This window comes from Carettochelys insculpta, chromosome 10 (genome assembly GCF_033958435.1).
Source record: "Carettochelys insculpta isolate YL-2023 chromosome 10, ASM3395843v1, whole genome shotgun sequence".
Classification (NCBI taxonomy): domain Eukaryota; kingdom Metazoa; phylum Chordata; order Testudines; family Carettochelyidae; genus Carettochelys; species Carettochelys insculpta.
In genome coordinates, this window is record NC_134146.1 from 50,341,594 (window position 1) to 50,354,133 (window position 12,540).

At 42.9% G+C, this 12,540-nt stretch overlaps 1 protein-coding gene across 4 annotated transcripts in view; it reads left to right on the plus strand.

The window, feature by feature from the left end:
- TP63 (tumor protein p63) overlaps positions 1–12,540 on the plus strand; it is a 176,933-nt gene that overhangs the window by 108,245 nt on the left and 56,148 nt on the right. For all 4 annotated transcript variants that reach the window (XM_075004126.1, XM_075004124.1, XM_075004127.1 and 1 more), the window contains exon 4: positions 882–1,136. In XM_075004126.1, the coding sequence (XP_074860227.1) occupies positions 882–1,136 (255 nt within the window). The remainder of the gene's footprint in view (positions 1–881; positions 1,137–12,540) is intronic.

Genomic DNA, 12,540 nt, shown 5'->3' on the forward strand with positions numbered 1-12,540 from the left:
AATGAATAAGGGTGGCAGAATCTGACGCTGAAGTGAGAGAGTCGAACGTTCCAGAGGTTAGAGAACAGGATTATTGGGAGTTAGGAAATTCACAAAATTTGCTTTGTCTATTGGATCACATAGCTTGACCTCTCCTATGACACCAGCCCTTAAATTTTGCCTGGTTGCCCCTAAACCAAGCACAGTAACTGGTGTTGGACTAGAGCAGTGTTTCTTAAACATTTGGAGACCACAGAACGCCAAACTATAATAATTTTTTGTCAGACCAAAAAATGCCCAAAAAGCAACTATATACTGCAAACCCAAAACAGAGTAATTTAATCCAGTATCGTAACAATAAAGTAGCAACATTGTACCTGGTTTTAATAATCGAAAACCTACGCAAGCACCACCTGTCATTTCTAGTTGCTCTGCCGCTGTGGTGCAGAGTTCAAGGAGCGCACTGTTCTGTGGAACATAGTTACAGAAACACCGCAGTAGAGCGTCTCTTCCACAAAGCCATCCAGGCTGCATCTGAAGCAGCTAGAGAGGGAGAATCCCCTACGTCTCTTGGTAGTCTGTTCCAAAGGTTAATGCTCCTTGCTGTTCTATTAGCATTAGTTTCTTTCCCCAGGTGAGCTGTTCCTCTGCTGTGGGACCAGGAGCAAGTCACTTCTTGCTTCTTCACTGCTCCCCTCTGTCAAACAAGCAAACGCTTGGCAGGGTGGTGTTGGACGGAATTAACAAATGTTTGCAAAGTGTTCTTAGCTCCTTTGATGAAAAGCGCTAAGGAAATGCCACATATTGTATTGACGTACGTTCTAGCCTGCCTTACCTATGTTTCCTGTTTGGAAGTGTGTGCTAATGCAGTTAATACTCTCTCTCTCTCTCTCCCACTGCAGCCACAGTACACAAACCTGGGGCTCCTAAATAGCATGGACCAGCAGATTCAAAATGGCTCCTCTTCCACTAGCCCTTACAACACAGAGCACGCTCAGAACAGCGTCACGGCGCCTTCACCCTACGCTCAGCCCAGCTCCACCTTTGACGCCCTCTCGCCCTCCCCTGCCATCCCTTCAAACACAGACTACCCAGGACCTCACAGCTTCGATGTGTCGTTTCAACAGTCCAGCACAGCCAAGTCAGCAACGTGGACGGTAAGACTGCCAGTGGGGCCACCCTTCTTGTTATGATTCTAGAAACTACCGGCAGGGCTTGTAAACAGCTCCATTGTGAGGAAACAGCACTGTTCCCTCTAATTTTTCCATCCTGGTGTAGAATAAATTTTATTATGTACCTAGCCACACATGGTGGTCCCCTGCTGTAGAAACCCACGCTGCTGGCAGTGGGTGCTCTGCAAATCAGCTGGGTGGCGTTTGACTCTCTCTTGGATGGCTGCCCAAGTGCACAGCTTGCAGGGAACACTGGATAGAAATTACTTGTGTCCATGGTAGAGAATCTTTGGCAGATGGGAGGGGACAATTAATTGGTGGTGTGTCCCATGAGTATAAAAATCCCAGAGATTCCAGGAAACGCCAAAGTTTATGAAGTGCACCTGAGGTGCACAAAATGCATTGCCTAAGTCTCCAAAGAATAAGAGGCTTGGGCACTGAACCCTGGTTGACATCCATAATAGCAATCCAGCCCTGCATATTGCAAGTAAGAATAGTAACACAGGAGGACGAAGGGATTCAACTCTCCACTCAGCTTCCTCAGTCGGTATGTTACAATCTGATTTAGTGCTCCGAGTGTGGTGTTGAACGGACAGTTGCTCATTAGTTTGCAAATCAGAACCCTACTCTCTGACTCTTGGCATGGCTCCTCCTCCTTTAGTCTTTACTGAGTCATGTGGTGGTTTTTTTTTTTTGTTTTTTTTTTTTTTGTTAAGCCCATGATCTTGGAATCACGATTATGCGAGATTTATTTCTCTTTCCTCAAGAGGATTAGTAACTGGCATATCTGTTAAGACAATCTCATGAATACTGGGTATTTTTGAGCCCTGGGGATTAGCGCTATTGGATCACTAGGGAAATTCTGGGTCTGTAAAGAATCGTGTTTTGTTTAATTGTATTTCAGTGTAGTGCAAGAAAGGCCATTGGACTAGAGAGTTTCTTGCTCTTTGTCTCCAGTTATAGTTTTCATTTGTAATTAAGCTTTGAATCCTTCCCTTCTGGAAGAAAATGAATCACTTACAGATGTTCACATATTTAGGTACATTCTTTAACTCTTTCACCTTAAATGTTTTTAAGGCTGGTTTTTAACATTTGTCAGGTTCACCTTATACATACCCTCCCTATCTTTAAACTCAAGCTAGGTATGTTTTATATTTTTATAGGACCAAAAAAAAAAAGCTTTACGTCTAAGACATTAATATACAGTGGGGTTTTTAAATCGAGCTAAATATTCTCCTGCAGGGTTTGCGACTAAAACAGCATTCTGCTGTTGCATAAAAAAGATGCATTGATCATTTTATTTTCATCGTCCAAATAAAGAGAAATTAAAATAGGATGGGGCTGGGGAGAGGGTGGAAATGGACATGAAATTATTTTATACCTTGAACATTTTCTCTTTGACCAGCCTAATTAAGGAAACCAAATTTATCTTGAAAGACACAGCAGTGCTCTATCAAAAGCCAAATAATTATTTGCCTACAACTAATGAGAGGCTATAAGGAAACCATTGATTAACACTGAACTCTTCCTTATCTGTTAGTAATAAAACCTCAGACAGTTGTAATTCAAATGAATATGAATATCTGGATTTTGCTCTTGATACTGTCTCTCTTTATTTTGCTCCTGTTTGCATTTTGGATTGACCAGCTGTGAGGGGGAGAGACTTTTTTTCCCCCCTATATATCATAAAGTGTTTTGTAAGACACAATTTTGGGACAAAGCATTTGACTCTCACCCCTTAGTAGTCTGGGAAATACTTTCCTGGGACGGATGTGCAGTGCACTTCATACCCCAGTGCAGCAAAGCATGAATTGTCCCATTGGTATCAAGGGAGAAACTTGTGAGCATAAAGCAGGGATTCCCAATCTATGGATCATGACCCAAACATTGGTCACCATTGTATTTTTCCAAGGGTTGCCAGCTGGGCAGCTCTGAGCCACATGTGGCTCCTGTTGCTGCTGCTGCTGCTGCTCACTCCTCCATCTCCCAGTTCCTACCCTGCTGTGCTGAAATGGAACTCAATTTAATTGGTTTAACAGCCTGCAGGAGGGATCTGGCCATAAAACCAATTAAACTGGGTCTCAGTTCAGTGCAACAAGGCAGGGAGCTGCCTGCGCTGTAGGTGGGGGAAGGGAGTAGGAGAGCTGGAGGGAGCCACGCAGACGCGGCAGTGGTGGCCCAGTGAAGGAGCCATGCGGGGGCAGCAGAGGTGCTCGTGTGAGGTAGGTGGGGGGGCATTTGGGGGCTCCAAGGGGTTTAAGCCTGAGGCAAAGGGTGAGGGGGGTGAATCAAGATTTATAAAAAATTTTTTCCCAGGGGAGAACCCCTCCCTCCACCCCAGTTTTGAATTGCCTTGGGTCACAAAGTCTTACTGAATTGTTAAAAGGGGTCGCTGGCTTAAAGTCAAGCTTATGCTTTCAGTCTTTTGCTAGACCACATGCCCGATAGCTACGTATCAAACTTGATAGTGGCTGATAAATGCCAGGGTTCAGTTCTGGTGCAGGGGGGTATATGCAGGGCAAATTAGAATTACACGCTGGTGAAAAGTGAACAGATCTGTAGACCAAATTCCTCTCTCCACAGAACACCAAATGGAGGTGTTTCTCTCACTGGCCCCATCAATACACTTCAGTGCTCCCCTGGCGGGGAGTGGGGGCCCTGTGAGAGATGAAGAGGTTACTTAGCTCTGGTCTACACCTGAAAAATCAGATTACCTGAACTACATCACCGAGGGCTGTGAAAAGCTTTGTGCCTTCTGCAGGGCAGCTAGGTTGACCTGACAGCCAGCGTAGACATGATCAGGTTGATGTAACAGTCCTTCCATTGGCCTAGCTATCACCTCTAGGAGGGATGGATTAATTGAATCAATGGGAAGACCCTTCCGCCAGCCTAGGTAGCATCTGCACTTCAGCGGGATAACTCCAGCACCATAGTGTAGACTCTTGGTACCCGTATGTACAAGTGTTCCTTCTAACTTTTTCCATCCATGGGCAGATTAAATTTCATGTGCCCTGAGGCATGTGCAGATGTGCACCTCCAAGAGAAACACAAGCTGCTGGCTTTGGGTGCCCTGCTAGTCAGTGGGGGTGGGGGCATGTGGGAAGAGGTACCTGAATTTCTCCTGGGTGGCCGCCCAACTGCTCAGCTTACAGGGACCACTGGTGGGTGCTGCAGTTGCAGGACTATAGCTGTGCGGGGCAGGCAGTCATGTAGAGACACCCTCAATTTTCTGCTGAGTAATGCAGATGAAGTGAGTGCTAGTTTTGGGTAGTCACACTGTGGCTTCTTCACCTGGACCACTGGTTTCTTTGAGGGTTTTTTCCTTTTTATTTCTTTGCAATGTCCACAGGGGCCCGGCCTGCAACCAATATAGCTGTTAAGCACTGGAACAGTTTTTTCCATCTTTAGAGTGCTAGTTAATCTACAAACGTGTTTCACATGGGCCTTCGAGTGAGTAGTAATGTGCATCTGGCAGCTATACTGCTGGGCTGGGTGGGAGAGTCTTGAACAGTCTTTCTTGCTACAGCTTTAAGAAATAAACCCCAAGTAAAGAGGCTGGAGGATTTCCCACCCTCTTGACAAATGCAGTTGGCATTAAGATCTTGTTGGACTCTTGGCTGAGTAGCTAATTTTATCCCTGGTGTGACTTCATGTGCTTTAATTAATGCCTGTCCTTTCTCTCTAATGACAGTTTAAGAAATTTACCTGACTGGAAAAGTTTCTTGCCATACAATGATCTATTAGAAGCTTAATTATGAGAAGGTCCCACCCTTCTTAAGAGCCCCAGAATTTAAAGGGCTGTTTTTGGCTTTCTCTGGCTGTTCCCAAGGGCAACATTATTAAGAAAGCTGTTTCCCCAGCTTGGGAGTGGCTTAGCAGGGCTGAGCCATCTTGCTCTATTGTGAACCACAATGTCTCTTGCCAGTGAATCTCTTGGCCTGACTTACAGAGAGAATCAAAGAACAGCTGCCTCTGAGGTTGTTCATGGCTGAGTCATGCTAGGTTTAGCTGGTCATTCCAAAGACTGACAGTTTTTCCCTGAGACCACCAGTTTGTTTCCTGGCCCAGTGAACACCTATCAAATGGTAACTAACCTTGTCCCAGTTGATTGATCCAGCTGGATTGGAAGCAGTGACTTAGAAATGAAAGAGGCAAAGGATGGTGGCTAAAGTAACAAAAGCCTTGATTTGCATTTCAGATTCTGTGGTTACTTTTGATTTAAAAGTTGACCAGAAATCCCAATGAGAAGCAGTAGTCATGGCTGGCTAAAACTTTCATTTCTATCTGTGTAACAAGCAATGAGTCCTTTTGAATTTTCTCTCAGTGTACAGTGGATTACCAGTAAAAAGTTATCTAATCAGGTGACTTTTTTTTTTTCCATTTGTGTATAGTGTTAAATTAATGACAAATTAAGGCTGGATTATGGAGGACTTTAGAAGAGTCTCTGAGCTCTGAATGGCTTGAGAACACACAAATAGGGACAAGTTAATCCATTTTCTTAGAGGACAAAGATTAACATTCTTCCAAATATTTTTTAAGCAGTGACACCAAACCAAAATGCACATTAAATAAAATCAACTGAAAGTCAAGCTATAAAAAGAAACAATGTCCCATTTTTATTTTGTAATGAGAAGTCAAGGGCGTATCATTAAGCTTGAGTGAGATCTCTTAACAATTAAGGTGAAGACTATGCAGTGTGATGTGTCATTGATTGTGGGATACTTGCACTCAGTGAATTCCCATATACCAGGGCACATAATATCTCCTCCCATTTTTGAAGCAGAAAAAAAAAAAGACATTTCAAAAGTGTTACACCTGGGATTGTTTTCTGCACAAGGAAGAGTCGTGTGCATCTGTCCCCACCCACCATGATAAAAAAACAGACTTTTCCCTTGAAAGATTTGGCAATCGTCTGTCACCAGTAGAACCAGTTGCTTGTAGAAAAGACTGGCTGCAGGAGGAAAATAAAAACTTAAGCAAGAGATTAGGGTGAACTAAAGTTAACAGTATTGCCAAGCTTAAGCTGTCAAAAATCATGAGTCAGACCTTTGTAAATTGAGGTTTGTTTAATAGCATAAGAATGGCTGTACAGGGTCCTGACCAAAGGTCTATCCACCCTATTCTTCCAACAGTGACCAATACTTTCGAGGGAATGAATGCAACCAGGTAATTATCAAGTATTAGGGAATAAATCTTTATGCTTGGTCTACACTAGGGAGTTAAGTCGATTGCAGACACGCAATTCTAGCTACTGCAATTGCATAGCTAGACTTGACTTACCTGCAGTCGACTTACCTGGCCATCCACAGAGAAACTCTCCTATCAACTGCCCTTGTTCCTTGTGATATCAAGGAATACAGGGGTTGACCGCCAACCGCAGATAGTTTGATTTCTCACATCTCTACCAGGTGAATGAAATCAAACTGTGGAAGATGTCTTCCGGGTATTGTAAACATACCCTTAAATATTTTGGGCGAGGTTCTTTTTATTTCCCCTTGGATTTCAGATGTTTAAAATATACTTGCATCACATTTTCATTCTTTTTTTTCCTGCGACCATGGGACTTAGATTCCCCCTGCCTCCCTCATCTTTTTAAAGAAAGCTGTGATTTTTTTCCACTAAGCCTCTTGATTCCTGAAGTTGGGGGTTCAAGAAAAACACCTACTATTGCAAGACTCAGGATAAAACATCGTGTGGCAACATAGAATTCATTGTAGTCCTCTGCAAAATGTTTGGCTTAGCAGAGATTGGTCCTTGCAACATTTTGTTATAAAATACAGAACTCTGTGAACCTGTACTCTCAAGTTCAGGGCAGGATTGTGGACTGCTCTGGTGTGCTCATTAACTGTGCCTACAAATCTGCTAGCCGCACAGCCAAATGGTCAGCTATGCATGTAAATAATTATTTGCTAGTGCCATTATTCATCTTGTTTGTGCACAATCACAGTAATTGCGTACAGTTTCAAAAAACAGCCTTTGAAGGACTAGTTGAAGCAGACAATGCAATAGCCATTCCTGTCCTCATGGAAAAAATAGGCCCACGTTGTTAATGTGGCTTCTTTAGCTGGACCACTGGTTCCTTTATCTTAAATAACTGCTCACAGTTTGCTACTCAGGCTTCTGCACAGCGCATTAGAAATAGTAAATCCAATTTTATGCAAGAGGGAGGACCTCTGTACACTAATGTTATGATAAAGCAGCTAGAAGCCCAAACTTCCACTGTTAGATACATAAAAAAAAGAAAAAGTTAAAAACTATTTAGAAAAATTAGATGTCTGCAAGTCACCAGGGCCTGATGAAATGCATTCTAGAATACTCAAGGAGCTGATAGATAAGGTATCGGAACCTATAACTATCATCTTTGAAAGGTCCTGGAATTCGGGAGAGATTCTGGAAGATGGAAAAGGACACGCACATGCCTATCTATAAAAAGGGAAAAAAGAACAACCCAGGAAAATTACAGACCAGTCAGTTTAACTTCTGTGCCGGGAAAGATATTGGAGCAAGTGATTAAGGAATTCGTCTGCAAACATCTGGAAGTAGAAAAGATGCTAGATAACAGCCATCATGGACTGATAAAGAACAAATCATGCTAGACCAGTCTGACAGCTTTTTTTTGACAAGGTAACAGATCTGGAGGATAAGGGAGAAGTGGTGGATGTGGTATACCTTGGCTTTGGTAAGGCATTTAATATGGTTTGGCATCATCATCTTATCAACAAATTGGACAAATACAACTTAGATGAGGCTACTCTAAGGTGGGTGCATAACTGGCTGGATAACCAGTCTCAGAAAGTGGTTATTAATGGTTCGCAGTCATGCTGGAAAGGCATAACAAGTGGGGTTCCACAGGAGTATGTTTTTGGACCGGTTCTATTCAATATCTTCATCTATGATTTGGATATTGGCATAGGGAGTCCGCTTATTGAGTTTGCAGATGATACCAAGCTGAGAGGGGCTGCAACTGCTTTGAAGGACTGGGTCAGAATTCAAAATGATTTGGACAAATTGAAGAAATGGTCTGAGGTAAACAGGATGAAGTTTAATATTTGTGTTACGGTAGTGCCCTAACTGAGAGTAGAGACCCATTCCATTAAGCAGCTGCACAAGGGACATTCCATCCCCCAAGGATCTTGCAGCCTAATAGCAAGCTTGTGACTTGCTAAGGTCATGCTAGCAGGTTGGTGTTAGCTCCAGGTAGAGAACTTGAGTCTATTGAGTTGGTGCCCACCAGACCATGCTGCCTCTCCAGATAACTAACAAATCAAATAATGTGCCCAGCACCAAGAATACTTTAGTTGCTAAACAAAATACATAGCTTAGGCCCTTCCCCAGAAAGTTCACGATCTCAGGCCTTGTCTATACTGCCCAGCCCCTCTGACTGACTTCAGTTATGCAAATAATGTGCTGAAGTAGACACATCATAGCATCTTGCATGCGGTAAGGTTGACGCGGTTTACTGTGCTGTGGATGCAAGCTGTGTGTCCCACCTTAATACAATGGGAACGAGCTCAGAGCTTGATTTTCAGGAGACACGATAAATCAATGGCTGGTGGATTGATTGTTCCAGTATCACTCTGCAGTGTGGCACAGAGAAGGCCTCAAGTTCTGCAGCCCTGTCCACAGGGGAAAGACCCGTGTGCTCTGCATAGCCCTTTCCCATTCCAACAGTGCTAAAAAGCTAGTTATGGAGGGATCAAGGGCTGGCACAAGGGGAGATCTCTTGCATGGAAGTCCACAGAATGAAAAAACTGAACCACCAGAACTAAGAGGAGAAATTCCTTGATTTTTCTCTGCCTTGAGTTCATCAAACATATTCAGCAAAATTGTCCTTCTCTGCGGCTTTAAAAAAAAAAAACTAAAAACCTGAAGTTTTTTGGCTCTTAATGAGACTTATCTGGGTCTAGGGTAGAAAGAGAAAGTGTTGATTAAACATTGTCACCGGTGCACCTCCAAAAGCCCCACCTTTCATGAGAAAAGAATAAAAAGAATCATAAACCTGGATTAAGATCTCTCACTACATACATATATAATTTATAGATTTTTAAAACACCCTGTGAAAAGAAGTATGCTTCAGACATACAACTGCATGTCCAGCAGGATTGCCAGGGGAATTAATCTTACAAGAAACAGCTGCCACCTGGAAAGGGGCCATCTTTCCTGTCAAGTCTGTGTGGGGATTGTGGTTTCTGGTAGCTTGGTGAAGTAAGGGTTAACAACATTTACAGAGAAGAATGTTTGGTGGAGAATGGCTGGGAGGGCATCTTAAAAGTAGGGTCAGTAGGAAGAATAGTCCCCCCCCCCCCAAAGTTTATTGCATGCTTGTTCACTTCTGGTGAAAACTTGGCATATGTATACTACTACTCATACTTATGTAGTGCTTTAAAGCTTCAAAGTGTAGTACAAACATTACAATGCTAATCCTCCCAACACCCTTGCCTGGTAGGCACATCAGGGTTATAATCCCTGTTTGAGAGGGGCGGGGGGTGAGAAGCAGAAGATGGGTCAAATCTTCCAACTGTAGCCACTGAAATTTGTTGCTTAGATTTGTGGGGGGGATTGCCCTATGGGGGACACCTTTGGGTGAATATTCTATTGGCTCTGTGCCCTCAGTTCCCCCTGAATGGAGCTGTGAGTGGTCATAGAATCCTAGGACTGGAAGGGACCTCAGGAGGTCATCTAGTCCAGCCCCCTGCCCAAAGCAGGATCAACGCCAACTAAATCATCCCAGCCACGACTTTGTCAAGCCAGGACTTAAAACCCTCTAGGGCTGGAGATTCTACCACCTCTCTAGGTAACACATTCCAGTGCTTCAACACCCTCCTGGTGAAATAGTTTTTCCTAATATCCAACCTACATCTCCCGCTCTGTAACTTGAGACCATTGCTCCATGATCAGTGTTTCTAAAATGAAGCCCTAGATGTCTCAAGTTAGGCAGCCACAAATCTTGTCCGTAAACACTTGCCTGAGGTTGCAGGGTAAATTGCTGGCAGAGAAATGGCAGTGTCCCAGTCTGATGTATTTGCGTCATGTTGACCAGGGCGACCTTTTAAAATATAAATGTTACCCACATCTTGCTCTCTTTGGTGGTGCTAAATAGTTGTGCAGTTCAGTCCCCTGCCCTTTATTTAAAGTGGGACTGCTCCAAGAGGTTTTTAAATTAAATAACGTTAAACAAAACTAAAAAAATGTGGAGGTGCAAAGATAGAAGGCAAGTGATGATTGTGTAACTTTAACATTTAATTTTTGAAGGTGGGAGAATAGTATTTAAAATAGACACTTACCGTACCTGCCAGTGTTTTCAAAGTGTAAAGGGGAATGTTTGGGCAGAATATTTCCCTCTTTTAGCTTCATACCAGATTATGTATCTGCTTTTTCTGGTTACTCATAATGTGCCAGTTTTCCTTGTAATATGCTGTAAATTGGGCCACAGTTCCAGAATGCAATGAAGCGTCTGTTTCTCTGTGAAGTTAGTTGGACTACTTGTGCTTAAATTTAAGCTCTTTGTGCTGAACTGAGGTATGGGGGAGTGTTTTAATGGAGCGGGATGTGATACTAGAAAATATTATGCTTAAAAGACTGTCCCATATGGAAGTGGTTTTCATATAGAATATTAACTTCCATTGTGCAATAACTGCTTTTTTTAAAGGTTTTTATAATGCGAAAAGGTGTGTCACGTCCATATTTTCACATAGCTTATTAACAACCAAAGGCAGCACTCATTTCTGTAAATAGACCTGTGCAATGTGTATTTGATTTGTTTTAAATTTCATATTGATATGAGGATGCATTTACTGTCCTACTACATGCAAGAAGACTTTTAATATAAAATTCAACACCCACTTTGCATACCAGATTAATGAAATTGACTTTGAAGGAGCAGTTCAGCTGTCCAATACATATGAGGTTGTGGGGCTCTTTTGTTTTCTAAGCTAACATACTATATATATCTGTTACACAGGGTCAGTTTATAATTTTCTAATGCAAGACAAAAAGTCCCATTGAGGTGAATGTAAAGTTGCTTTGCAGGTAATAGTGAGGAAATATGGTTTTGTGACTTACTTCTTTGCAAGAGTAGGGTTGTTTTTTTATTTTTTATACTGATATGCATTCGTAAAAGTTAAGCGTGCCCTCTCTCTTTCTGCAGGAAACACAGAAGTTATTGACCTATTTCCTTTAAAATATTAAGTATTAAGCATATTTTGGTAATTTTTTTTAGAGAGAGATCAAATATATATATTAAAAAAGAAAAAAAATCTTTTGGTCTGATCTGATGAAGGCCAAAATGTCCTTGCTCCTGAAACATGAAATGTGCTGTTCCTAGGGGACAGTTGCCCATATCCCTAGCCATACTCGCTAAACAGAATCCTAGGATGAGGTTGAATCTAAAATGCTTCTTTAGCCCTGTTTTTTTTTTGCTACTCCTGAGGCTGGCTGTGCTCTATGGTAGTGTTGTCTAGTGGAGAGAACTGTGGCTTGGTACTCAGGAGACACATACTAGTCCCATCTCTGTCAACGGCCTCTGGGTGACCTTGGGCAAGTCATGTCTCTCTGTGCCTCAATTTCCCCATCTGTAAAATGTGGACGATGATACTGGCCTATTGTAAAGGACTTTGAGACCTAGTGCCGAAGAGCTGGTTATTTGTTTTTTACTTTTTTTAAATTAATTTGTGCTTGCATAGCAAAAAATTCAGTTCATTGGGTCCCTGACTTGTCACATTTATGAAGCAATGAACATGTAAAAAGAAAGCTGTGTAAACAGTCCAATTACATCTTTGATTTTGAGGATGGAAACTTCATAACCGATGTGTACTTGGGTTTTGGCCCTGGCTTAGCTGGTAATTTTAATGCTTCCTCAGCTTTACGTCTAGCGTGTTAGCAGCAGACCAGAAGGCACACCAGAGAGAAATCCTCATACAGAGGCAACTCATGTGCCTGCAAACTAAAGCTGATCCTCCTGTTTGGGAGTGGGATGGAATCCAGGGGCCTTGACTTCAGCCAGATGGAGTGATATGAGGTAGAGTTGGCAGTGCTCCTTGCTCTGCATCCTCAAGGGATGCCAGTCCAGAACTGGCCCCTCTGTGTTCCCCACTGAGCCTGTGTGTGAGGCTTCTGGTATCTTCCCATTAGCCTCAAATTGGTCACCACGCAGTTCTCCCCCCCCCCACCCAGTGTGATCTCAGGTCAGCCCTTTGGTGGGTTGAAGCACACAAGAGTGAACAAACGATAGGGCCATCGCTACTGCCTGAGGTCCAGTACTGAGATCTGTCATAAAGGAACAGAGAACCAACCCTGGGGCACTAGCTTCTGGGAGTTGCTGTCTGTGTGCCAATAGGGGAGAGAGAGAATTTCCCGTGAGATGCTCTTACTGGACCCTGAACGTTAAGTG